The sequence below is a fragment of the Sciurus vulgaris genome (assembly GCF_902686455.1).
Source record: "Sciurus vulgaris genome assembly, chromosome: 1".
Taxonomy (NCBI): Eukaryota; Metazoa; Chordata; class Mammalia; order Rodentia; family Sciuridae; genus Sciurus; species Sciurus vulgaris.
The window spans coordinates 65,526,363-65,552,395 of record NC_136461.1 but is presented as its reverse complement, the minus strand read 5'-3'; the positions used below and the strand labels follow the sequence as shown (position 1 = coordinate 65,552,395).

General features: G+C 35.4%; 1 protein-coding gene across 1 annotated transcript in view; it reads right to left on the bottom strand.

Moving 5' to 3' along the window:
• Window positions 1-25,540, bottom strand: part of MIGA1 (mitoguardin 1) — a 76,939-nt gene extending 51,399 nt beyond the window's left edge. The window contains 5 exon segments of the mRNA XM_079138087.1: window positions 4,935-5,061; window positions 7,374-7,510; window positions 9,019-9,196; window positions 21,568-21,681; window positions 25,433-25,540. Of these exon segments, the coding sequence (XP_078994213.1) occupies window positions 4,935-5,061; window positions 7,374-7,510; window positions 9,019-9,196; window positions 21,568-21,666 (541 nt within the window). The 5' untranslated portion in view covers window positions 21,667-21,681; window positions 25,433-25,540.
• Between the last annotated feature and the right edge of the window lie 493 nt (window positions 25,541-26,033).

Genomic DNA, 26,033 nt, shown 5'->3' with positions numbered 1-26,033 from the left:
AAAAATTGAACAAAGAAACCATAGATCTCAATAACACAATCAATAATTTAGACTTAATGGACATTTATAGAATATACCATCCAACCAAGAGCGAATACACTTTCTTCTCAGCAGCACATGTATCCTTCTCTAAAATAGACCATATATTATGCCACAAAGCTAATGTTAGCAAATACAAGAGGATAGAGACACTACCTTGTATTCTATTAGATCATAATGGATTGAAGCTAGAAATAAATGAAAGAGTAAAAAACAGAAACTATTCCAACACCTGGAGATTAAACAATATGCTATTATAGGATGAATGGATAACGGAAGATATTAGGAAGGAAATTTAAAAATTCTTAGAGATAAATGAGAACAAAGAAACATCATACCAAAATCTCTGGGACACTATGAAAGCAGTACTTAGAGGGAAATTTATTTCATGGAGCGCATTTAATAAAAGAAGTAAAACTCAAGAAATAAACGACCTAACACTACAGCTCAAAGCCCTAGAAAAAGAAGAACAGAACAGCACAGCACCAAAAGTAGTAGAAGACAGGAAATAGTTAAACTCAGAGCTGAAATCAATGAAATTGAAACAAAAGAAACAATACAAAAAATTGACAAAATAAATAGTTGGTTCTTCAAAAAAATAAACAAAATTGATAAACCTTTAGCCATACTAACAAAGAGAAGACGAGAGAAAACCCAAATCACTAAAATTTGGAATGAACAAGAAAATATCACAACAGACAGGATTGAAATACAAAACATAACTAGAAGCTATTTTGAAAATCTATACTCCAACAAAATAGAAAATTTCAAAGACATCAACAGGTTTCTAGAGACATATGAATTGCCTAAACTGAACGAGGAGGACATACACAATTTAAATAGACCAATTTCAAGTAATGAAATAGAAGAGGTCATCAAAAGCCTACCAACAAAGAAAAGTCCGGGACCAGATGGGTTCTCAGCCGAGTTCTACAAAACCTCTAAGGAAGAGCTCATTCCAATACTTCTCAAAGTATTCCATAAAATAGAAGAGGAGGGAACCCTCCCAAACTCATTCTATGAAGTCAATATCACCCTGATACCTAAACCAGACAGAGACACATCGAGGAAAGAAAATTTCAGACCAATATACTTAATGAACATCGACGCAAAAATTCTCAACGAAATTTTAGCAAATCGCATACAAAAACATATTAAAAAGATAGTGCACCATGATCAAGTGGGTTTCATCCCAGGGATGCAAGGTTGGTTCAACATCAGGAAATCAATAAATGTAATTCACCATATCAATAGACTTAAAGTCAAGAATCACATGATTATTTCAATCGATGCAGAAAAAGCATTTGATAAAATACAGCATCCCTTCATGCTCAAAACTCTAGAAAAAAATAGGGATAGTGAGATCATTCCTTAACATTGTAAAGGCCATCTATGCTAAGCCCATGGCTAATATCATTCTAAATGGTGAAAAACTGAAAGCATTCCCCCTAAAAACTGGAACAAGGCAGGGATGCCCTCTTTCACCACTTCTATTCAACATCGTCCTTGAAACTCTAGCCAGAGCAATTAGACAGACCAAAGAAATTAAAGGGATACGAATAGGAAAAGAAGAACTCAAACTATCCCTATTTGCTGATGATATGATTATATACTTAGAGGAACCAGGAAATTCCACCAGAAAACTTTTAGAACTCATAAGTGAATTCAGTAAAGTAGCGGGATATAAAATCAATGCACATAAATCTAATGCATTCTTATACATAAGTGATGAATCTTTGGAAAGAATAATCAGGAAAACTACCCCATCCACAATAGCATCGAAAAAAATAAAATACTTGGGAATCAATCTCACAAAAGAGGTGAAAGACCTCTACAATGATAACTACAGTACACTAAAGAAAGAAATTAAAGAAAACCTTAGAAGATGAAAAGATCTCCCATGTTCTTGGATAGGAAGAATTAATATTGTCAAACTGGCCATACTACCTAAAGTGCTATACAGATTCAATGCAATTCCAATTAAAATCCCAATGATGTACCTTACAGAAATAGAGCAAGCAATTATGAAATTCATCTGGAAGAATAAGAAACCCAGAATAGCTAAAGCAATCCTTAGCAGGAAGAGTGAAACAAGGGGTATTGCAATACCAGATCTTCAACTCTACTACAAATCAATAGTAACAAAAACAGCATGGTATTGGTACCAAAATAGAAAGATAGATCAATGGTACAGAATAGAGGACATGGACACAAACCCAAATCAATACAATTTTCTCATACTAGAGAAAGAGGCCAAAAATATGCAATGGAGAAAAGATAGCCTCTTCAACAAATGGTGCTGGGAGAATTGGAAATCCATATGCAATAGAATGAAACTAAACCCATATCTCTCACCATGCACGAAACTCAACTCAAAATGGATTAAGGACCTCGGAATCAGACCAGAGACCCTGCAGATTATAGAAGAAAAAGTAGGTCCAGATATTCAACACGTCGGCTTAGGACCAGACTTCCTCAACAGGACTCCCATAGCACAAGAAATAAAAGCAAGAATCAATAACTGGGATAGATTCAAACTAAAAAGCTTTCTCTCAGCAAAGGAAACTATCATCAATGCAAAGAAAGAGCCTACAGAGTGGGAGAAAATCTTTGCCAATCATACTTCAGATAGAGCACTAATCTCCAGAATCTATAAAGAACTCAAAAAACTCTACACCAAGAATGCAAATAATCAATCAACAAATGGGCTAAGGAAATGAATAGACACTTCACAGAAGAAGATCTACAAGCAATCAACAAACATATGGAAAAATGTTCAACATCTCTAGTAATAAGAGAAATGCAAATCAAAACCACCCTAAGATTCCATCTCACCCCAATTAGAATGGCGATTATCAAGAATACAAGCAACAACAGGTGTTGGCGAGGATGTGAGGAGAAAGGTACACTCATACATTGCTGGTGGGGCTGCAAATTAGTGCAGCCACTCTGGAAAGCAGTGTGGAGATTCCTTAGAAAACTTGGAATGGAACCACCATTTGACCCAGCTATCCCACTCCTTGGCCTATACCCAAAGGACTTAAAATCAGTATACTACAGGGATACAGCCACATCAATGTTCATAGCTGCTCAATTCACAATAGCCAGATTGTGGAATCAACCTAGATGTCCTTCAATTGATGAATGGATAAAGAAACAGTGGCATATATATACAATGGAATATTACTCAGCCATAAAGAATGATAAAATTATGGCATTTGCAGGCTAATGGATGAAATTGGAGAATATCATGCTAAGTGAGATAAGCTAATCTCAAAAAACCAAAGGTCGAATGATATCGCTAATAAGTGGATGAGGACACATAATGGGGGGAGGGAAGGTTTAGTGTTAGGGTTAGAGTTAGGGTTAGGGAGGGGGGCAAGAATGGAGGAAGGAAGGACTGTATAGAGGGAATAGAGGGGTGGGAGGGGTGGGGGGAAGGGAAAAAATAACAGAATGAATCAAACAACATTATCCTATGTAAATTTATGATTACACAAATGGTATGCCTTTACTCCATGAACAGAGAAACAACATGTATCCCATTTGTTTACAATAAAAAAAATTAAAAAATTAAAAAAAAATAAAATAGAAAAATAAAAAATAATGATAATAATAAAAAAATAAAATAAAATAAAATAAAAGGAATGTAACCTAAAATACAGTGCAAAATATTAGGGAGGGAAAAACACTTGAATGTTCTGATTCAATAGCAGGTTGAGGTTTTTTTGCTTCCCACTGCACGGGCTCCAGTGAGGCTCCCTAGACAAGCTTGTGCTCAAGAGTAATGCTGATATGGGACACAGAAGGTTTTCAGTCTACTTAATTTCTCTGCATACAGGAAAAATAAAAATGATAGCTAGCTAAAACAGATTGCAAAGTGGATGTGGCTAGATTATTGGAGAAGAGTCATTAGGTTAGGTTAATGTAGTAGGTTTAATGATGGCCATACAAAAATTCGAGGTCCTAATTCCCAGAATCTGTTTTAACTTATAAGAAAAAAGGGTCTTCGCAGATGCAATTAAGGTAAGGATCCTAATAAGAGATTATCCTAGATTATCTGGTGGATCCTAAATCCAATTACAAGTGTCCTTTTTATTTTGGGGGGGGGATATTAGGGATTGAACCCAGGGGCATTTAACCACAAAGTCATATCCCCAGCCCTTTTTTATGTGTTATTTAAAGACAGGGTATCACTGAGTTGCCTTGCTAAATTGCTGAGACTGGTTTTGAACTTGCAATCCTTCTGACTCAGCCTCCCACATCACTAAGATCATAGATGTGCACCACTGCCGGCACAAGTATCCTTTTAAGAGAGAGGTGAAGGGAGATTTGATATACACAGAGAATGCAACAGAAAGACCAAGGCAGAGGTGGAGTAATGTGGCCACAAGCCAAGGAAGACTGGCAGTCACTAGAAGCTGGAAAAGACAAGAAATACTCTCCCCTAGGCCTCCACCTTGATTTCATCTCAATAATAAAGACTTCAGACTTCTGGCCTCCAGAACTCTGAGTAAATAAATTGCAACTGTACTGAGCCACCACATTTGTGATAATTTGTTACAGCACCATCAGGAAATTAACAAACTAGTTATGTTATGTAGACTAGATTCAACAGATATAACAACAATTTAAAATTATAATTGTATGTTAAAAACAATTCAGTTGGGGTGGGGGGAAGGGAAAAAATAACAGAATGCATCAAACAACTTACTCTATGTAAATCTATGATTACACAAATGGTATGCCTTTACGCCATGTACAGAGAAACAACATGTATCCCATTTGTTTACAATAAAAAAATTTAAAAAAGAAATAAAAAAACCAATTCAGTTGTCTTAGTTTCAAATTAAATATGAGCACTATATCTTAAGACTTTATCATGTTATTCTTACCCATTAAGTATAAGTTCTCAGGAGTGGTCACAGGAATATTTACAAGTTTAACATCATCTTCATCAGCCTTGTCCCAGGAATTAGAATTGCCACAAGCACAGCTATGGCAGGAATTGACACTCTGAACCTAAAAGTAAGATTGATAGAAGTTACTTCAAAATCTTTCTTGGGTAGAATGTTTATTTATGTGTATTAATTATTACATAAATCCTATAGCAGAGAAAACAATCAATGCAATTTTCACCTGAAGAAATAATTCTGATTATATTCAAGCAAACTTAGGATTCATATGAACCTAAATATTCTGAGCCTCTGTTCAAAAATATACAAGTAGAATAATATTTTGAACATAAATCAGTTATTTCCATGAATATCATGTAGTTATTTTTATAATGTTACCTAGCTTGTTTCCCTTTTAGAATGTCTGACAAAGCTGACTCTTTGCAAATGAGAATTAAAATTGTGTATCATTATTGTACATACCCCTCCTTAGTAAGGTCCACTACGTCATATTTCAATCATCTCTATGCAAATGACTTATGAATCCCTAATTTCAATTATAATTTCAGTTTTAATTTCTTTTGAGATATCTGGACCCATCTTTTCTTTTGGCTATCAGTTGATTCCACCTAGCTTTTCTGCTGGCATCTCAAATTGACAACAACATAAAAAGAAGTTCAGCATCTTAGCACAACAAAAATTCCTCCTCCTTCCAAGTTCACTAATATTTCTAGTTCCCATAACTTATCAAACTAAAAAACAGGAAGTCATCTCCAACATGTCTTCCCACATCTCTCATATCCAGTTACCAAGTGTTTTAGATGATTCCTCCTCCTTTCTACTTCTGTTAACATGACCATAATTTAGGTACTTGTAATCTACTGCCTATAAGGCAGAAAATCCATGCAGAAATCTGGGATCACAGCCCTGGTAGGAAAAGGATGAGGCTAGTTGAAGAAGTACAGTATAGTGATTCTGAAGACTTATTATATCACTATCATGATATTCCCTATGTCTAATTCTAGTTAAAAAGCTTCAATTTTCTTTCTTTTAATATATATATATATATATTTAGTTATAGGAGGACGCAATACCTTTATTTTATTTTTATGTGGTGCTGAGGATCGAACACAGAGCCCCCACACATGCCAGGTGAGCAGTCTACCACTGAGCCACAACCCAGTCCCAAAAGTTTCAACTTTCAATTGAAAATTTCTAAATAGGTATTTCTGACACTGAGCAATAGACATACTCTTTATTATCCTGTTCAGTTTCATAGATCAGAAAGTCTGCAGGTCTTTGATCTAAATGTTCCTACCCACAAGACTTTAAAAATTTATATTTTTGCTGGGCATGGTGGTACACGTCTGTAGTCCCAGGCACTCAGGAGGTTGAGGCAGGAGGACTGCTTGAGCCCTGTAGTTCAGAGTCAGAATGGCAATGTATCAAAACCCCATCTCTTTAAAAAACAAGCCAGGGGCTGGGGATATAGCTCAGTTGGTAGAGTGCTTGCCTTGCAAGCACAAGGTCCTGGGTTCAATCCCCAGCACCGTAAAAAAAAAAAAAGAAAAAAGAAAAAAATTAATGACATATATATCTTAAAATTAGAGGCTTAAAAAGGAATAATGAGAATGGTATGAATCTACATTGTGTACAACCATAGAAACAAAATGATGTACCCCATTAGTATACAATGAATCAAAATGCAGTTTGTAAAAATTAAAAATAAAATAAAATAAAATAAATAAAAGATAAAAAAAACAAGCCAGATGTGGTGGTGCATGCCTGTACTCTCAGCCACTCAGGAGGCTTAGGCAGGATGATTCCAAGTTTGAGGTCAGCCTCAGCAACTTAGTGAGACCCTATCTTGGGGAAAAAAAAAAAAAAAAAAAGGATTGGGGTTGTAGCTCAGTGGTAAAGAGCCTCTGGGTTCAATCTTTGGTACCAGAAATAAATAAATAAAAATTTTAAAAATATATAAACTTCACACCTCACTTGTCAATCAATAATTATATTAAGGTTTTAAGATCTTCTACCTATCAGTTAATGCCATTTGAATGCTGCAAAAGAGGTAAGGAACCCCATACTTGTCTTCAGTAAGTCAAATACTTTTCCCTAAGTAGGTTCATCAAGGGATGTTTGTAACCTAGCACAAAGTCCAGCTGCATCAACCAGCTTCTTGTATAGCATCTAATTTTGAAGCATCACTTTCATATCAAAACCACTCTCGCAGGATCCTATGGACTATATCACTCACTCAAAGAAATCTGGAACCAAACTGAATATTTAGCAAAAAGATAACTTTTACCTGCCTGCAGAAAGCAAACTTAACCAGATGATCTCATAAGGTTCTTTCCATAAGTGTGTGACAGTTAAACTAACACATAACAAGAGATATATAACAAATGTAATAATAATAATATATATGTTTTTACTTACAGAGGCCAAACTCTGTGCAGAACCTGAGTATTTACTGAAAAGTCCTCCATTAGCAAAGTTACAAGACTGAGATCCTTTGTCTTTGGTGGAACTTAAAGATAATGTCAAATTCTGTCTACTGCTGGAACAACTTGAACCTATTAAGAAACATAGAAATATTTAAAGTGCCAATAATTTCATTAATAATTTTCAGGTAAAATTGGAAATTTTTATTATATTCATTCAGAAAGCTTCTAATTTTTAAAACATACTCCATCCATCTGCATAAATTATCAAATGTACATTATTAATATTTACATCTCTAATGTTTTTAAAATATTTTTAGTTATAGATGGACACAATACTTTTATTTTATTTATTTTATTTTTATATGGTACTGAAGGTCTATGGTGCTGAAGATCAAACCCAGTGCCTCATATGTGTGAAGCAAGTGCTCTACCATTGAGCCACAATCCCAGCCTGACATGTCTAATGTTTTTAAAGCTATTAAAATCTGCTTCTGAAATGAAGAGTCAAACATTCACCTAATTAATCAGGATAATTCTGAATGGTCTATTATAATCGCTATAAAACTACTGACAACTATTAACCTTCAAACATTATACAGTGTAAAAGTACTTCCTTTTCTGAATTACATCTAAACCTTATCCGCATTGTATTACATTCAGTTCTTTATACTTCTCTCTCCTCCACCCATCCATCCATTTTTCTAGGGCAGATGGCATACCTTAGTTTTTCTTCACACACCAGGTAAGACACTCCTGGATTCAAATTCCAGTACTTTTAATTTATATGACCTTGGGTAATTCACTTAACTTTTACCTACCTCAATTTTCCTTTAGATATAAAAGGGGAAGAATCACATAGAATTGTGGCCTAATTCATAGGACAGTAATAAAGTTAAATAAAGCACCAAATATATAGCACCTGTCTGAAACCTAATAAAATTTCAGTGAATGATAGTGATCACTACTGCAATGTTCACTACACTTTGTGCAAATTATTGCTCCTTATGTACTGGACAAATGCAGAACTATGAAAGCATATCATATACTAAATAATAAAAAGCTGATAAATCTAGCACATTCAAGAAATTATTTTTATTGCTACAATTTAGCAGTATGTACAATATCTCGAACCAAAATTATAAATTCTTTAAAATCCTGCAATAATTCTACAACTTTAGATTCTGAGGAAATAGAAAAATATATGCAAAATAAGAAAATGGTAAATATATTACAGTGAACAATACGGAAATGGTTAAATAAATTAGGGTACATTTGTGCAGATTTAACACAAATTGTATATAACGATGATAGTATAGATATATTTTTATTGACCTGGAACGATATTCTTATACAAATTTACTTACAAATAACAGCAAATTTTATATCTCAATATAATTAAGTGCAAATATTAATGGAAAGACACTATCAGTAGCTATTTCTGTACAGTGGAAATTCAAGTGATTTTAATTTTTTGTTCACTTTTCTGCATTTCCTAATCTTTCTAAAATGTTTAATTACTTATGAGTTAAATATTAAGGAAAAAATTTTGAAGACTAAAAGACTGAAATCACTGCATTCTACCCATGATTTACATATGAAATTTCTTCTGGGGACTTAGTTTAGCTATTTCTACATACCTTTGTCTGATGCTGCTCTTTTAGTGTATTCAAGTAAGAGGTGCTCTGGTTCCCATGGTAACATTTTTCCTTTTTTCTTTCCACGTTTTCTTTTAAAGTGGTGGGCCAGAAAAACTACAGATATAGCACTTACTGCAGTTACAACAAACACCTTCTTAGCTACTGGCGGAAATTTGATCTGGAAAAGATGCAGTTAGTTTGAAAAAAAATCTCATTCTTAATCTAACCTATTTAATAAACGTTACAAAGAGACCATAGTTTTAAATAACCCAACTTGATATAAAGAAAATTCTTAATGCAATAATTTATTATTCACTTTTCTGAGGTTCTCGAATAAGAAATAATGCCCCAAAGCTGAGAGAACAAAGTAATTCAACCCTATGAATCTCTTTTGAGCAAGTAGTAATTAAATCATGTAACTGAACCATCTATCTGAATCAAACAAAATTTTTTATTATAGGAATGATTAAATCAAACTTTTAAACTGAGTCAATATAAAAAAACAATCTGGACTAAATACCATAAATAAGCCATTTTTATTCATGAATTATTCAACAAATCAAATATTTACTCTCAATCTTACAAAGTACCAGGAATATGCTATGAATTAAAATCTTTTTGTAATTATCTTCAACACATACTAAGTGCCTACCACTGATCAGGAAACAATTAGTATACAGAGGTCCCAGATGTTGCTTCCATGGAGTAGTAATATAACTAACAGTAGAGACAAATATATTGGCAAATAATTACAAAACACTGTGATAAATACAGTTACATAAGGACTAAGGACTAGTGTCATATCAAGAAGTAATTAACTTTCTCTCAGGGGACAGATTCTACTATTCACCTAAAATGCAGAGATACTATGAACTAAAGCTAACAGATTAGAACAGATAGCTGGAAAAAGTGTCACTACCAACCTCACAGCAACAATAAAGTCAGATAAATGTCAAATTCTCAACTTCTCTTGAACCCAGGTAATCCAGACAAAAAATCAAAATAGAAAGGGTAGAGCTAAATTGCATCCTAGAACAAATGAACCTAAAAGAACATTCCATCCACTGACTGTAAAATACACATTCTTTTCATCAGTACATGGAACATTCTCCAGAATAGATCATATGATAGATCAACAAATTTTCAAAAATTGAAATCATATTGAGTATCTTTTCTGAGCACAATGCAATAAAACTAGTAACTGAGAATAAAAAAAACTACAGAAAACAAAAATACATGAAAACTAAACAACTTATTCTTGAACAACTGACAGACTGAGGAAGAAATTTGAAAATTTACAATTTAAAAAAAAAAATGAAGAAACAACATAAAAACCTATGGGATACAGCAGCAAAAGCAGTAAAGAGGTTTATAGCAATTAATGTCTACATCAAGACAGAAAATAGGTCACACACGCCTATAATCCTAGTGACTTGGGAGGCTGAGGCAGGAGGACCTCAAGTTCAAAGCCAGCCTGAGCAACTCAGCAAGACCCTGTCTCAAAATAAAAAAAATAAAAAGGGTTGGGGATGTGGCTCAGTGTTTGAACACCCCTGGGTTCAATGCCCAGAAGTGGAAAAAAATGACGATCTCAACAACAACAAAAAACAACAACCTATCACCACATCTCAAGGGATAAGAAAAATAAGAATAAACCAAACCCAAAATTAGAAGGAAAGAATAAAAACCAGACAAGAAATAAATGCAAGACAGAAGGAAACAAAAACATAAATAGAAAAGATCCATCAGAGAGCTGGTTCTTTGAAAAGATGAACAAAATTGACAGACAGACTAAGAAAAAGAGAAAACTTGAGTTAGCTTTCCATTACTGTAACAAATACCTGAGATAACCAACATGAAGAAATAAAAGACTTATTTTGGCTTACAGTTTTAAGGTTTAAGTAAATGATCAAGTGGCCCCATAGCTTTGGGTGAAGCAGCAGATCACGGCAGGAGCAAAACGTGGAGCAAAACCGTTTACTTCATGGTCAAGGGAGTGAACGAGAACAAAGAGAGAACTAGGTCCCACAGTCCTCTTCAAAGGCACAACCCCATGACATAGAGACCTCCCATAAGTACTCACCTCCTAAAGGGCCCATCATCTCCCAAAAGGACCACAGGGCTAGGAAGCAAGCCTTTGCCACATGGACTTTTGAGGGATACTTATCCAAACCACAGCAATAATCCAATAAAATCAGACACAATACAACCGACAGCACAGAAATACAAAAGAAGGTTGCAGACTATTATGAACAATTACATGCTAACACATTTGATAACTCAAAAGAAAATGGACAGATACCCTTTGGCAAGGTTAAATCATAAAGAAATACAAAATCAGGCACAATGGTCATGCCTGTAATCCTAGCTACTCCAGAGGCTGTCAGAAGAATCAAAAATTCAAAGCCAGGCTGGTTAACTTAGCAAGATCCTGTCTCGAAGTAAAAATTAAAAAGGACACAGGGTATAGAACACTTGCCTAGGATATGTGAGGCCCTGAGTTCAATCCCCAGTACCACTCACAAAAAAATGTTTTTACCATCATCAAATGGTTCATCCCAGGGATGCAAGGATGGCTCAAAATACATGAATCAATAAACACAAAAAATCACATCAACAGGCTGAAACACAAAACTCACATGTTCATTTCAACAGATGCAGAAAAAGCATCTGATGAAAGTCAATGCCCCTTCATGACAAAAACACCGAAGGATGTTTTAAAGGAATATATATCAACATAACAAAGGCCATACAATAAGCCAACAGCTAATATTTACAGAATGAAAAATGCTGAAAGCTTTCTAAGATCTGGAACAAACCAAGGATGCCTACTATTACCACTTCTGTTCTATAAAATAGTGGAAGCCCTAGCCAGAACAATCAGACAAAAAAAATAAAAGGGCAATCAAGATGGCAAAAAGAAAGTCAAATTGTCACTCTTTGCAGATGACATGGTCTTATATAAAGAAAACCCCAAAGACTACCAAAAAACTATTAGAAACAATAAACAAATTAATAAAATTTGCAGGGTATAAAATCAAAATTTAAAAATCTGTAGCATTGGCCAGGCACAGTGGTGCATGCCTATAATTCCAGCAGCTCAGGAGGCTGAGGCAGGAGGATCTAGAGTTCAAAGTTAGCCTCAGCAAAAGCAAGGCACTAAGCAACTCAGCGAGACCCTGTCTCTAAAGAACTACAAAATAGGGCTGAGGATGTGGCTCAGTGCCCAAGCTCAATCCCCAGTACCCCCTCCCAAAAAAATCTGCAGCATTATTATATGTCAATAGCCAATTACCTGAAATAGGGATCAAGAAAGCAACCTCATTTATAAGAGCTACCCCCCAAAAAAAATTAAAAATTAATTTAATCAAAGAGATAAAAGATCTCTACAACAAAAACTATAAAACATTGATGAGTCAGGCTCAAGCCAGTAATCCCAGCAAGTCTGGAGGCTGAGGCAGAAGGATCACAAGTTCAAAGCCAATCTCAGCAACTTAGGGAGGCCTTGTCTCAAAAGAAAAAAGAAAAACGGTGTGGCCCAGTGGCTAAGTAGCCTGGTTTCAATCCCAGTTACCAAAAAAAAAAAAAAAAAAAAAAAGATGAAAAAATTCGAAGAGGACACAAAAAAGTGGAAAAAGTCCTATGTTCATAGATTGGACAAATAAATACAAATAAATATTGCTAAAATGTCCATGCTACCCAAAGTAATCTATAGATTTAATGCAATACCAATCAAAATACCAAAGAAATTCTTCATAGAACTAAAAAAAAAAAAAATCTTAAAATTTGTACAGAACCACAAAATCCCCAAATAGTCAAAGCAGTCTTGAGCAAAAGGAACTAAGCAACAGGCATTACACTACCTGATTTCAAAATATATTGCAAAGCTGTCATAATCAAAACAGAATTGTTTGGGGAAAAAAAACCAGAATGGTATGGCCATAAAAATAGACACAATGGAATAGACTAGAGAACCTACAAGTAAACACCTGCTAACTATGGTGAGGTGTTTTTTGAAAAAACTGCTAAGAACACACACAGGAGAAAGGACAATGTTTTCAGTGAAATGGTGCCCAGAAAACTGGGTATCCACATGCAAAGGAATGAAATTAGACCCCTATCTCTCAGTTAAACTAGTTGCAAAAATCAGTGCATTAAAGAGTCAATTCATTTTACCTTGAAACAATGAAATGACTACAGGAAAACATAAGGGAAATGCTTCAGGATATTGGAATGAGCAAGGGTTTTTCTGGTCAAGACCCTAAAAAGATAGAACAAATGCACAAGTAGATAAATGGGATCACATCAAACTAGAAAGTTTCTGCATAGCAAAGGAAATAAAAGGAAATAAAAAGGAAAAGACAAGCTATGGAATGGAACAAATATTTGCAAACTAACAGCTGACAAAGGTTCATAATCCAGAGTATCTATGGAACTACAAAAACTCAGTATCACTACTGTCATCTATAACTAATTAGAACAAAACAACAACAAATGTCAGTATCAAAAACAAATAAACAAACAAACAAACAAACAAAAAAAACAACTCAGTTAAAATATGGACAGTACAGGGCTACAGGTGTACCTCAGTGGTAGAGCAGGTGCTTACCATGCATGGCCCTGGATTCAATTCTCAGCACTAGAAAACAAAAAAATAAGATGAAAATCTAAACAGACATTTCTCAAAAAGATGGCCATAATCTCAGCTTCTTGGGAGGCTAAGGCAGTAGGACTGCAAGTTCAGGGCAGCCTTAGCAACTTAGCAAGAACTTTTATCAAAAATAAGGGCTGGGGATGTGGCTCTTATAGGTTCAATCCTCAGCACCACAAAAACAAAGAAAGAAAAGAAAAAGAAATAACACGAATCATCTAGGAAATGCAAATAAAAATCACAATCAGGGACTGGGGGGTGAAGCTCAGTGGTAGAACATTTGTCTACTATGTAAAGCCCTAGATTCAATCTCTAGCAGGGAAAAACAAGCAAGCAAACAAAACTACAGTAAGATATCACCTCACTCCTGTAAAAATGGCTATTATCAGCAGGTATAAAGGCTCATACCTGTAATCTTAGCAACTAAGGAGGCTGAGGCAGGAAGACTGCAAGTTTAAGAGCAGCACTGGTAACTTAGAATCAATCTCAAAATAATTTTTTTTTTTTAAATGGCTGAAGATGTACTTCAAAGGTGGAACAGAAGCCCCAGTTTCAATTCCCAGTCAAAAAAAAAAAAAGAAAAAAAAAAAAAAGGAAGAAAAACCATTTTCAAAAAGACAAACGATAACAAATGCTGGCAAGGTTATGGAGAAAAGGAATCCTTTTTTGCATGCTGTTGGTGGAAATGTAAGTTGGTATAGTGATTTGGAAAGCAGTATGGAGTTTCCTCAAAAAAATTAAAAATAGGGCTGGGGAGATAGCTCAGTTGGTAGAGTGCTCGCCTCGCAAGCACTAAGGCCATGAGTTCAATCCCCAGCACCGCAAAAAAAAAAAAAAAAATTAAAAATAGAACTACAATATGATCTAGCAATCCCGCTATTAGGTACATATCTGAAGGAAATAAATTGTATGCTGAAGAGACATCTACACTCCCATATTTACTACAGCACAATTCACAAAAGTCATGAATGATTTTAGAAACTGTGGTACAAAATGGAATATTACTGAGCCATTAAAAAGAACAAAATCATATCATTTCCTATAATAATAACATGGATGGAACTAGACATTATATTAAATAAAATAAGCTACACACAGAAAGACAAGTAGCACATGATCTCACTCATATGCTGAATCTAAAAAAAGATGATCTCAAAGTAGTTGAAAGTAGAACAGTGGTTACCAGAGGCTGGGAAAAGAAGAGGAGAAGGAAGGGAAGGGGAAAGGTTGATCAATGAGTAATAAGTTGTAGTTAGATAGGAGTAAGAAGTTCTAGTGTGCTATTGTATACGGGAGTGACTACAGACAACAATTATATATTTCAAAAAACAAGAAAGGCGAGGCATGATGGCACAACACCTCTAATCCCAGCAACTCAGGAGGCTAAGAAAAAAAGGATCACAAGTCCAAAGTCAGCCTCAGCAAATCAGCAAGGCCCTAAGCAACTTAGCAAAACTATTTCAAAATAAAAATTAAAGGGCTGGGGATGTGGCTTAGTGGTTAAGAACCACTGGATTTAATTCCAGTACCAAAAATTAAAACAACAAAAAAGCAAGATGGAAAGATTTTTTATGTTTTCACCATTAGGAAATGATAAAAGGATGTCTCTTGATCCACATGGCACAAAAGTAGAAGGCAGGACTATCTCTAAAGTAGATTCTCCAAATGGAATTGCCCAGTGGCTGGTTATAAAGATACCAAAGTATATAATCTTCTATTGAAGCAAAAGATCCACTGGATGGTGGAGAAAAACATGCAAGTCTTATCAGAAGAAGACTGAGAAGATGATGAGCAGACAGAGAAACAAGACTTGGAAAGCAAGTTGGACCCATCAAAGTACAGACTGAGGAAAAAAGGATGTGAATTTAAGAAAATTGGAAAAATCCTTCATTTGTTCACCAAACTCATTTCTTTTAACATTTTTGAAATTTTGAGTTTGATACCATTTAGACTTAACCATGAGGGAAGCTATATAGTAGAGTGACTGATTTTACTAGCTGTAAGTCCTCTACCACTGCTTATTTCTTATGGTAATATCCCCCATAAGTGTAAATCAGTGTGGAAATACCTTCAGTATAAAAAGTATGTCCCATCTGACAGCAGAGGATTCATACTGGAGAAAAACCCTATGAATTTAATGAATACGGGAAAACTTTTACCCATACATCACCTTTCATTGAACACAGAAGTCACGCTGAAGGGAAACACTGTGCTTCTAAGGAATATTGAGAAGCCTTTGGCTAAATGACAGATCTCATCAAGCAGCAGAAAATTCATGCTGGAGAGAAACCAGTGAATATAGCAGAATATTTTTAGAAAATTTGTACTGGGGAGAAAACTGAATGAACTGAGTATGATAAAACTTTTTCCACAAACCTTATCCCTTCCTCTGCTTTTGGGAGGTCATACGGAGAAGCCTTGTAAATGTAAGAAATGTGGAAATATCTTCAGCCAAAAGTAAATTCTCGTTTATCAAAAAATTCATACTGGAGAGAAACCTTATGAATGTGGGAAAGCTTCCATTCAGGTGTCACATCTCAGTCAGCAGATAATTTATAGTGGGGAAAGCCCCTTTGCCTATAAGGTATGTGGGAAAGTCTTTAGTCACAAATCTAAACTTACTAAGCATGAGCATTTTCATAATAGAGAGAAATCTTTTGAATGTAATGAATTTGGGAAGACCTTTAGCCAAAAGCAGTATGTGATTAAACATCAGAACACTCATACTAGAGAGAAGCTTTTTGAAAGTAATGATTGTGGAAAATCCTTTCGCCAGAAGGAAAATCTTACCCATCAGAAATCCACACTGGAGAGAAACCTTTTGAGTGCAAAAACTGTGGGGAAGTTTTCATTCAGAAGTCCAACCTCATGAGACACCAGAGAACTCACATGGGAGAGAAGCCCTTTATATGTGAGGAGTGTGGGAAATCAAATCTGACTGAACATGAGAAAATTCATATTGTCAAGAAACCCTTTAAATGTAATGAGCGTGGAACAGTTTTTGGCCAAAAGAAATACCTTGTAAAGCATCAAAACATTCACACTGGAGAGGAACCCTATGAATGTAATGAATGTAGAAAAGCCTTTTATCAATAAACATCACTTCTTGTGCATGTGAGAATTCATTCAGATGATAAACCTTATGAATGCAATGTACGTGGAAAAGCCTTCTCTCAGAGTTCATCTCTCACTGTCCATGTGAGAAGCCATACACATGAGAAGCCCTATGGATGTAATGAACGTGGAAAAGTATTTTCTCAATTCTCAACCCTAGTTCTGCATTTTAAGAATACATACAGGTAAGAAGCTTTATCAGTGCAGTGAATGTGGAAAGCTTTCAGCCAGAAGTCACATCATATTAAATACGAAAATCCATCCATCAGAAATCATATCTCACAGTGCACTGGACAGTCATTCTGAAACAAAGCACCACAAATGAGGTGAACTTATAAAAGTGCTAACAACTTTCAGGACACTGAAAATTCATATAGAAGAGGAAGCCATTGATGAAAAGACCTGTCAATAACAAAAACCCCACAGTCATCGGTAAAGGTAATGCTGAAACTATAGACAAATTTCCACTAAAATTGGAACAGAAAACAGGCCTGTTACTCCATTAACATAAATGTGAAGTTGTTCAGCAGTTTAATAAAAGAATGAGCTGTGTTAGAAAGGAAGAGACACAACAGGTGGTATGATCATCTGTAAGTAACAAAACTGGTGGTATTGATTCAGTAGAGGGAAAGAGATTCTAGAAAGAGGCCTATGCATTTAGTAGAACATGCAATATTAAAGAAATCCATCAGATGAGGAAATATGGAACTACTTAAAAAATTATTTGGAGGTAATTTGTTCTCTGAAGGGGAAAGGAAATAGACCACGAACACACAAGCAAAATTCATGGGGATTGAAGATAGAAATGTAAAAAAGAGCCATGTAGTAAAATGGCTGTGAACTTGGAAGTAGGAAAACATTTCTTCATCTTAACAAATTTGAAAATATTTAGCAGTTATACTATACAAAAGTTCTTATGATGGGATACTATACATCTGTACAATGCAAAAAAAGAGATCTACATGTTATTAACGGAAAGATCTAAAAAAACTGCATTGAGGGGGAAAACAAATTTGCAGAATTATGCAGGTAGTATGGTGTAAATTTGAATTAAAACCTCATGAAATTTAGTACTTTATATTAATAATGAATACTTATGTATATATAAATGTTTTTGAAATGGAGAAATATAGACCAAACTTTTGATAGTGGTGGCCTGTGAAGAGTGAGAGGGGAAGGAAATGAGTATGGGAAGAAAGGTGGGGAGAAGATTGCAAGTAAATATATGAAGATACTGGCTAATTCTGGATTGTGGTATATGGATATCTTGTCTTATTTTTTGTACTTTTCTGTATTTTTAAAATTTCTCAAAAGTTAATAAGAATGGGGGTGAGGATGGAAACGCTATACCTGTAGAAATGTTATAGTGGACTAATTTCCAATCAAATACTAAACTTTTTATAGAAAACATTTCTAAAATTTTATCAACAACGAGTGTGCAAGGACCTGCTCTCTATGTAATATGTAATTGTATACTTTCTTAAAATGTCAGCAAAAAATGATTAAAGTTTAATCTTACTTAAACATTATACAATGTACAGATGCCATCAAAACATCACATGATACTCAATTAATATGTACAACTTTTGTTTCTAGCCAGGTGCGCTCATGTGTACCTGTAATTCTAGCTATTCAGGAGGCTGCGGTAAGAGGATCACTTGAGCCCAGGAATTAAAAGACCAGCCTTGGGCAATGTATTGAGACCTCAACTCAGGGGAAAAAAATAGACTCATATCCAAAGTGAGTGAAAGGAAAAATATCCCATGCAAATAGTAACCAAAGATTTAAATAAAACAATTTCAAGCAATGAAATTGAAGATGCCATCTAAAGCCTACCGACAAAGAAAAGCCCAGGACTAGAAGGACTCTCAGCCAAGTTCTACCAGACTTTAAAAGAAGAACTAACACCAATCTTCCTCATTTTATTCCATGAAATAGAAAAGTAGGGAACCCTTCCAAACTCATTCTATGAAGCTAGTATCACCCTGATACCAAAAACAGACAAAGACACATCAAGAAAAGAAAACTTCAGACCAATATCCCTGATGAACATAGATATAAAGATTCTTAATAAAATACTGGGAAATCGCATATAATAGTATATTAAAAAAACAATGCACCATGATCTAGTGGGGTTCATCCCAGGGACACAAGGTTTGTTTTGACTTATGGAAATCAAAAAATGTGATTTACCGCATCAATACACTTAAAGACAGTCACATGATTTGGACTGGGGTTGTGGCTCAGTGGTAGAGCACTTGCCTAGCATGTGTGAGGCACTGGATTTGATTCTCAGCATCACATATAATAAATGAATAAAATAAAGGTCTATCAATATCTAAAAAAATTTACAGAAAGAATCACATAATTATCTCAATAGATGCAGAAAAAGCATTTGACAAAATATAGTACCCATTCATGTTCAAAACACTAGAAAAACTAGGAATAGGAACATACCTCAACATTGTAAAAGCTATATACATTAAACCCAAGGTCAACATCATTCTAAACAGAAAAATTAAAAACATTCCCTCTAAAAACTGGAACAAGACAGGGGTGCCCTCTTTCACTACTTCTATTCAACATAGTCCTTGAAACTCTAGCCAGAGTAATTAGGCCAAAGAAGGAAATTAAAGGAATACAAAAAGGAAAAGAAGAGCTCAAACTATTTGCCGATGACTTGATCCTACATTTAGAAGACCCAAAAAATTTCACCAGAAAACTTCTAGAACTCATAAACAACAAAGTAGCATCTTATAAAATTAACACCCATAAATATATTGTGTTCCTATACACCAACAATGAATCAGCTGAAAGAAAATTAGGAAAACTATCCCATTCACAAGAGGTTCAAAAAATAAAGAAAATATTGGGACTCAATCTAACAAAAGAGGTGAAAGATCTCTACAATGAAAACTACAGAACACTAAAGAAAGAAACTGAAGAAGACCTTAGAAGATGGAAAGATCTCCTATGTTGTTGGATAGGCAGAATTAATATTGTCAAAATGGCCACACTACCAAAAGCACTATACTGATTTAATGCAATTTCTATTAACGTTCTGATGATGCTCTTCACAGGAATAGAAAAAGCAGCCATGAAATTCATTTGGAAAGAATAAGAGGCCCAGAATACCCCTTAAATGTAACATAAAGAGCACTTTACTCCACAAGAAAAGTGAAGCAGGGCCATCACAATACCAGGTGTTAAATTACACTACAGAGCTACAGTAACAAAAAAAGTATGGTATTAGAACCAAAACAGACATGAAGACAAATGGAACAGAAAAGACAACACAGAGACAAACCCAAATAAATATGCGGATGCTAACACACAATAAAGTGGGGGCGGATAGAAGTTCAGTGGATTAGACAAATGGAATGAAGGGAAGGGAGGGGGATAGAATAGAAAAGACAGTAGAAAGAATCAAACATAACTTTCCTATGTTGATATATGAATACACTACCAATGAAACTGCACATCATGTACAACCACAAGAATGGGATCCTAATTAGAGTAAGTTATACTCCATGTATGTATATGTCAAAATACACTCTGTCATATATATCTAAAAAGAACAAAAAATATAATGCAGGAATGGCAGTACCACTAGGAAAAAAAGACTTTAAATCAAAAGTTTCCAATAGACAAAGGACACTATATTAGTAAGAGATTCAGGAAATTACAAACTTTTATTCACTGAATAACAGACCATGAAAAAATATGAAGAAATGACAGAACTGAGTGGAGAAACAGATAATTCTACAGTAATGGAGTCTTCAGTAACAACCTTTCAATAAAGGATAGAGCAGAGAAAAGATAAGAAGGGGTAATAACAAATTTATCACAGTAAATAGACCCCTTAGATCTAACATAAAGAGCACTTTACTCAACAAAAGGAATGTATACATATATATATATCTGTATACTTCTCACATGTACACAGGACATTCTCCTGTATAGCCCAAATATTAGGCCACAAATTAAGTCTTAATAGATTTCAAAAGACATCCATCATACAAAATTATCTCCTCTAACCACAACAGGATGAAGTGAAATCAATAAGAGGTAAAACTGAAAACTTCCCCAAACTGTAGAAATTAAACACATTCTCAAACAACCAATGGATCAAAGAAGAAATCACAACAGAAATTATAAAATACTTCAAAACAAATGAAAATTAAGACACAACATGACTAGGGGTTGCCAAGAGCACCAAGAGGTATGGGGAAGAATTGACAAATGATTACAGAGCTTGAGTTTTACAACATGAAAAAAGTTCTGGAGATTGGTTATACAACATGACCATTTTAATGCTATTGAACTGTATACTTAAAAATGGTCAAAATGGTAAATTTTATGTTATATGTCTTTTTACTACAATACAATGAAAAGGACTATAATAATGAGAATAAGATTTTTGGAATAATATAATTAACTGAAAATAATAGTAATGAACTGCATACATTTACTTAAGATAGGAAAAAAATTTAAGTAATGCAATCCCCTTTTAATAACTAAATAAAACCAAAAACAAAACAACAAAACAGGAAATAATACAAACCAAATAGATTTTAGACTAATAAACATTCTGAATACCGTATAAAAACATCCAGGGTTGGAGGATGAAGCGTAAGGGTGGAGTGCCTACTTGGCATATGTGAGGCCCTGGGTTTGATTCACAGTACCAGAAACAAAAACCCTCAACTGAAACTGAAATACTGCAAACAAAATATGCTCTCAGCAATAAACTTTTTCAACTTTGTATTTACTTCTTTGTTTACCTGGGAGAGAGAATAGTACCAAGACAGAGGAAGATCAAACACTCTTAATACTGCTGTCTTCAAGGAAAATTGTGATTCGCTTACTGTTTCTTCTGACATGGCTCCTCTTCTGATCTACATTAATTGAAACATAAAAACTTATTAGTCACAAAGATTTCTGGTTGCTTTACCAATGAAAGACACAAATTAAAACTTCCAAGTCTTTTTTGGGGGGGAGTTAATTATTTATCATATTACAATTGAGCTGAAATTATATTTATTAATCACCAAAGCATCAAAATAGAAAATAAGCTAGATTTACACTTAATTTTAGCCCAAAGGCCCAGAACTAATGAAAATGAGCTACAGCAGGGCACAGTGGCACACTCCTGTAATCCCAATAGCTTGGGAGGCTGAGGCAGAAAGATCACAAGTTCAAGGCCTGCCTCGGCAATTTAGAGACCATCAGTAAGTTCATGAGAATATGTTGCAAAATAGGGGCTGAGGAGATAGCTCAGTCGGTAGAGTGCTTGCCTTGTAAGCACAAGTCCCAGGGTTCAAATCCCTGGCACCACCAAATTAATAAATAAATTAAATAAAGGCATTGTGTCCATCTACAACTAAAAAAATAAATAAATAAATAAACGGACTGGGGATGTTGCTCAGTGGTAAAGTGTCCCTGAATTAAATCCTCAGTATCAAAGAAAAGAAAATTAGATTTAAATTTGAATTCAAGCAAATCTATCTTAGAAAATTACAAGCTCTAGATTCTCTCATCTCTGGTTAAATAAGTTTATCAACACTTAGCTGGACGCAGTGACACATACCTACACACCTATAATCCCAGTTACTTGGATGGCTGAGGCAGAAAGGTGGGAAATTAGAGAACCACCTGGATGACTTAGTGAGACCCTGTTTCAAAGGGATAGGGATGTAACTCAGTGGTACAGTGCTTGCCTAATATGTGTAAGATCCTGGGGTCAATCACCAGTACTGAAGAAAAAAAAAAACAAAAAAACTGCTTTAGATAATAATTTAAAAATCTACTTCTTCCTATTGATTTCTTTCACATAACACTTGAGGTGGGGAGTTGCTGAATAGAATCTGAAAGAGACTTCTGGGTCTAGAAAACAAAACAAAACCCTCAGAATTCACTAACTGAACCTCAGAACTTCTGCATTTATTCACCTACTGATCCATTTTAAAATCTTCAAAGAAATACGAAATACATGCAATGTTATTTTTATATTGTTGTAACTGTGTGCTATTTGTTTTGAAAGAAAAATCATGTTTAATTTTTTTTCTTCCCCTGTAAGAGATGGGGTCCCCCTAGGTTGCCCAGGTTGGCCTATAATTTCTGGACTCAAGTGCTCAGCCTCTCAAGTAGCTGGGACTCCAGGGATGTAGCATGGTACCCAGTCACAAAAAGTCACATTTTTAAAGAGGAGGTAGATGTCACTCAGGTCCTTAACGTAGTAGACTCCTCATAAAAACATAATAGCTCAGGGTCTGGGTCTCTGCTTCAAAGACCTAGAAACTCAATTTTATTGGTGTATCCAGTTGAACTCACAGTAAAAGTCACTTGTATTCATTTATAATTGATAAACCCATGATCTAGTCATCAAAATATTTATACATGCAACCAAACATACTCTCTCTAAAAAAGATGATTATAGAAAGTTAAATTAATAAGTCAAAAAAGGTTGCCTAGGAGCATAAGATCAAAGGGTCCTGAGGAACATTTCATTCAAAAAAAGAAAAAGCATGAGAACCAGAACCATCTCTAATAAACAAGAGAGTCAGGGGCTGGGGTTGTGGCTCAGTGGAGGGGTTGTGGTTCAGAGTGCTTGCCTAGCTTGTATAAGTCACTGGGTTCAATTCTCAGCACCGCCCATAAATAAATAAAATAAAAATCCATTGACAACTAAAAAATATTAAGAAAAAGAGAGAGTAAGATTCTCTGGTGACCGGGATATTCATACCAGTCAAATTCAGTTATTTCTTTTCTTTGTACAGTGCTATATATTTGCAAGGAGAAAATAAAAGTTACCAACAACCCCCATATAGAAGTTTTTTGCTATATTTTCATTAAGTCCTTTATTTCTGCATGTATCTCTGTGATTTTTCTAAACTCCAGTAGACCATCCCCTTCTACTAACACGCTTCAAAAGTGTGAAAACACTGATGAAGGAGAGGTTTCCTTTCAAATCAAACACAGTAACATCTCTCAGGGTGGACTACTCCTTCTGATACATACCTTAATTCTTACTAGTCACACTGCAATGTACACTTAATTCCCCCTACCCATGTTTTAATCACAACTTTTAGACTCAGTATATTCCTAATTAAAGTATATTTCCAGCCAAAAAACTGTGATATTAGACAATAACTTGAGAAATACAGTGGAAATCATGAACAGTTAAGTGAGTGAAAAATATTTCTGTGGAGAATGACAGGGATGCAAGAAGGTTGGGGAAGGAATCATATCTTTTCTTGTAAGTTTTTCTATAATATTTGATATTGTGCTAAATGATTCTCTGAAGTCTCATTCAAAACCCATTAAAATACCAAAAGAGAGGAAAAGCACATTTATTCTTCTTCCTCCCCTAAAAACTGACCTTTTTTTTTTTTTGTACTGGGGATTGGATTTAAGGGTACTTTACATCCCCAGATCTTTTTTTTTTTTATTTTAAGACATTCGGCCTCCAGAGTTGCTGGGAGACTGTTTTTGTTGTTGTTGTTGTTGTTGTTGTTTTAACACTTATACTAATTAAATTCTGGATCTATGTTATTGAAGTTTAAAAAAAAAAATGCTGAGAGTAGTTCACTCAAATTTTCCCACAATAGAGTATTACAAAATTTTAAGCAGACGAGAAAGAAAATAAAAAACACTTCAACCTGCTGCAATAATTCTCTTGAAGAATTCTGACAAATCTTTATTTTTGCATTCTAGATACTTCATTTCCCTTCGTTGAAAATCTGAGAAGGCAGACTCTTAACTTTAACCATTATTAACTACAAAAAAAAAAAAACTATAGAAATTTTAGTTGCTTTCAGAAATATAGTTAAAATAAACATGAAAGCAGTTTCATGATATTCAAATTTGTAAGAGGAGTCTAAAATATCACCAAAAAGCAATGTACTGTATAGTATTACTTGATTATTTCCATTCCAACCAACGGGGAGTTGAAAATAAATGTCATAAACAGTTTGATTTTACACATCCTAAAATTCTACAACTTTGACTTTACCAAGCAAGAAAGTCTTACATATCAAGAAAATTTGAGGTGAAACATAAATCTGTACAACTGAACTCTCAGAAGATACTTTAAAGGCAGAAAAAATGCTTAGTTACAACGATAATAAAATGGCAATGACAGTAATAATGGTCTGTAAATCTGCGCAAGAACAAGATTTCTTGAGGGCCTCCTTCTGTTAAGAAAACAGAAGCTTAACAATTTCAATTACAAGAAGGCACCCGACGCCACAACCCTCAAAGTGCTAAATGATTCTCCTAAGGCACCTTCAAAGCAACAATCTTCCACATCCTAAACCCACTGCCCGCTCACAAGCACCTGCATCCAAGTGAAACCTGGGCCCAGCTGCCCCACCTGCAGCGTTCTGTCCGAAGGCCCCAGGGCGCTGTCCTCTGCTTTTTCCTTACCAAGACCTGAAAGGGGCTCCCTCCCGGTGGAGGACTACCCTGACTCGTAGGTCTCTTTGATCAAGGCCAGGCGAAGGGGCCTCCCGCTCTTTCCGCACCCAGCACCTAGCTGTAAAAGCGGGCGCTGCAGCAGGGACCTCGCCCTGCCCCGCCCCGCCCCGCCGCGCCCGCTGCGCCTAGCGTCTGGATCCTTCTCCGCGGCCTCACCCTCCACTCCTTTACCTGGCCCCTCAGGCCAGGTGCAGCCCGCCCACGCCGGGTTCGCGGCTGCAGCCTGGGCGCTGAGTAGTAGTTGCCTGACTGCCGGAGGCCGAGTCCTTCCGGGGTCAGGAGTGCGAAAGTGAAGGAAAAGTGGAGGAGCTTTCTAGCCTTTCTACGTGAAGGGGTACGTATGAAGCGGCTCCCGCCATTTTTGTTTCGGGTAGAGGCCTTCAGCAAGGCCAGCTGGATGTAAAAACCTAGAAGAATTGCATCTTTTTACAAACATGTCTAGCGCTAGAACTGTAGTTGGTAATCTTTCAGGGGATCTGGGAATGTTCTGAATATCTGGTGAAAACTATAGAGCCTTTTCCCAGGAAAATGCATAAACCTGCTTATACATTCTTTTTATTAAAAAAATTTTTTTAAAATTTCTTTTAGATGGACACAATACCTTTATTGTACTTATTGAACCCTGTGCCTTACACATGCTAGTCAAGCGCTCTACCACTGAGCTACAACCCTAGCCCCCTGCTTACACATTATTAAAAGAAAAAAACCAGCTGGGCGCTGGGCGTGGTGACGCTTGCCTGTAATCCTAGTGATTCGGGAAGCTATCAGGGGG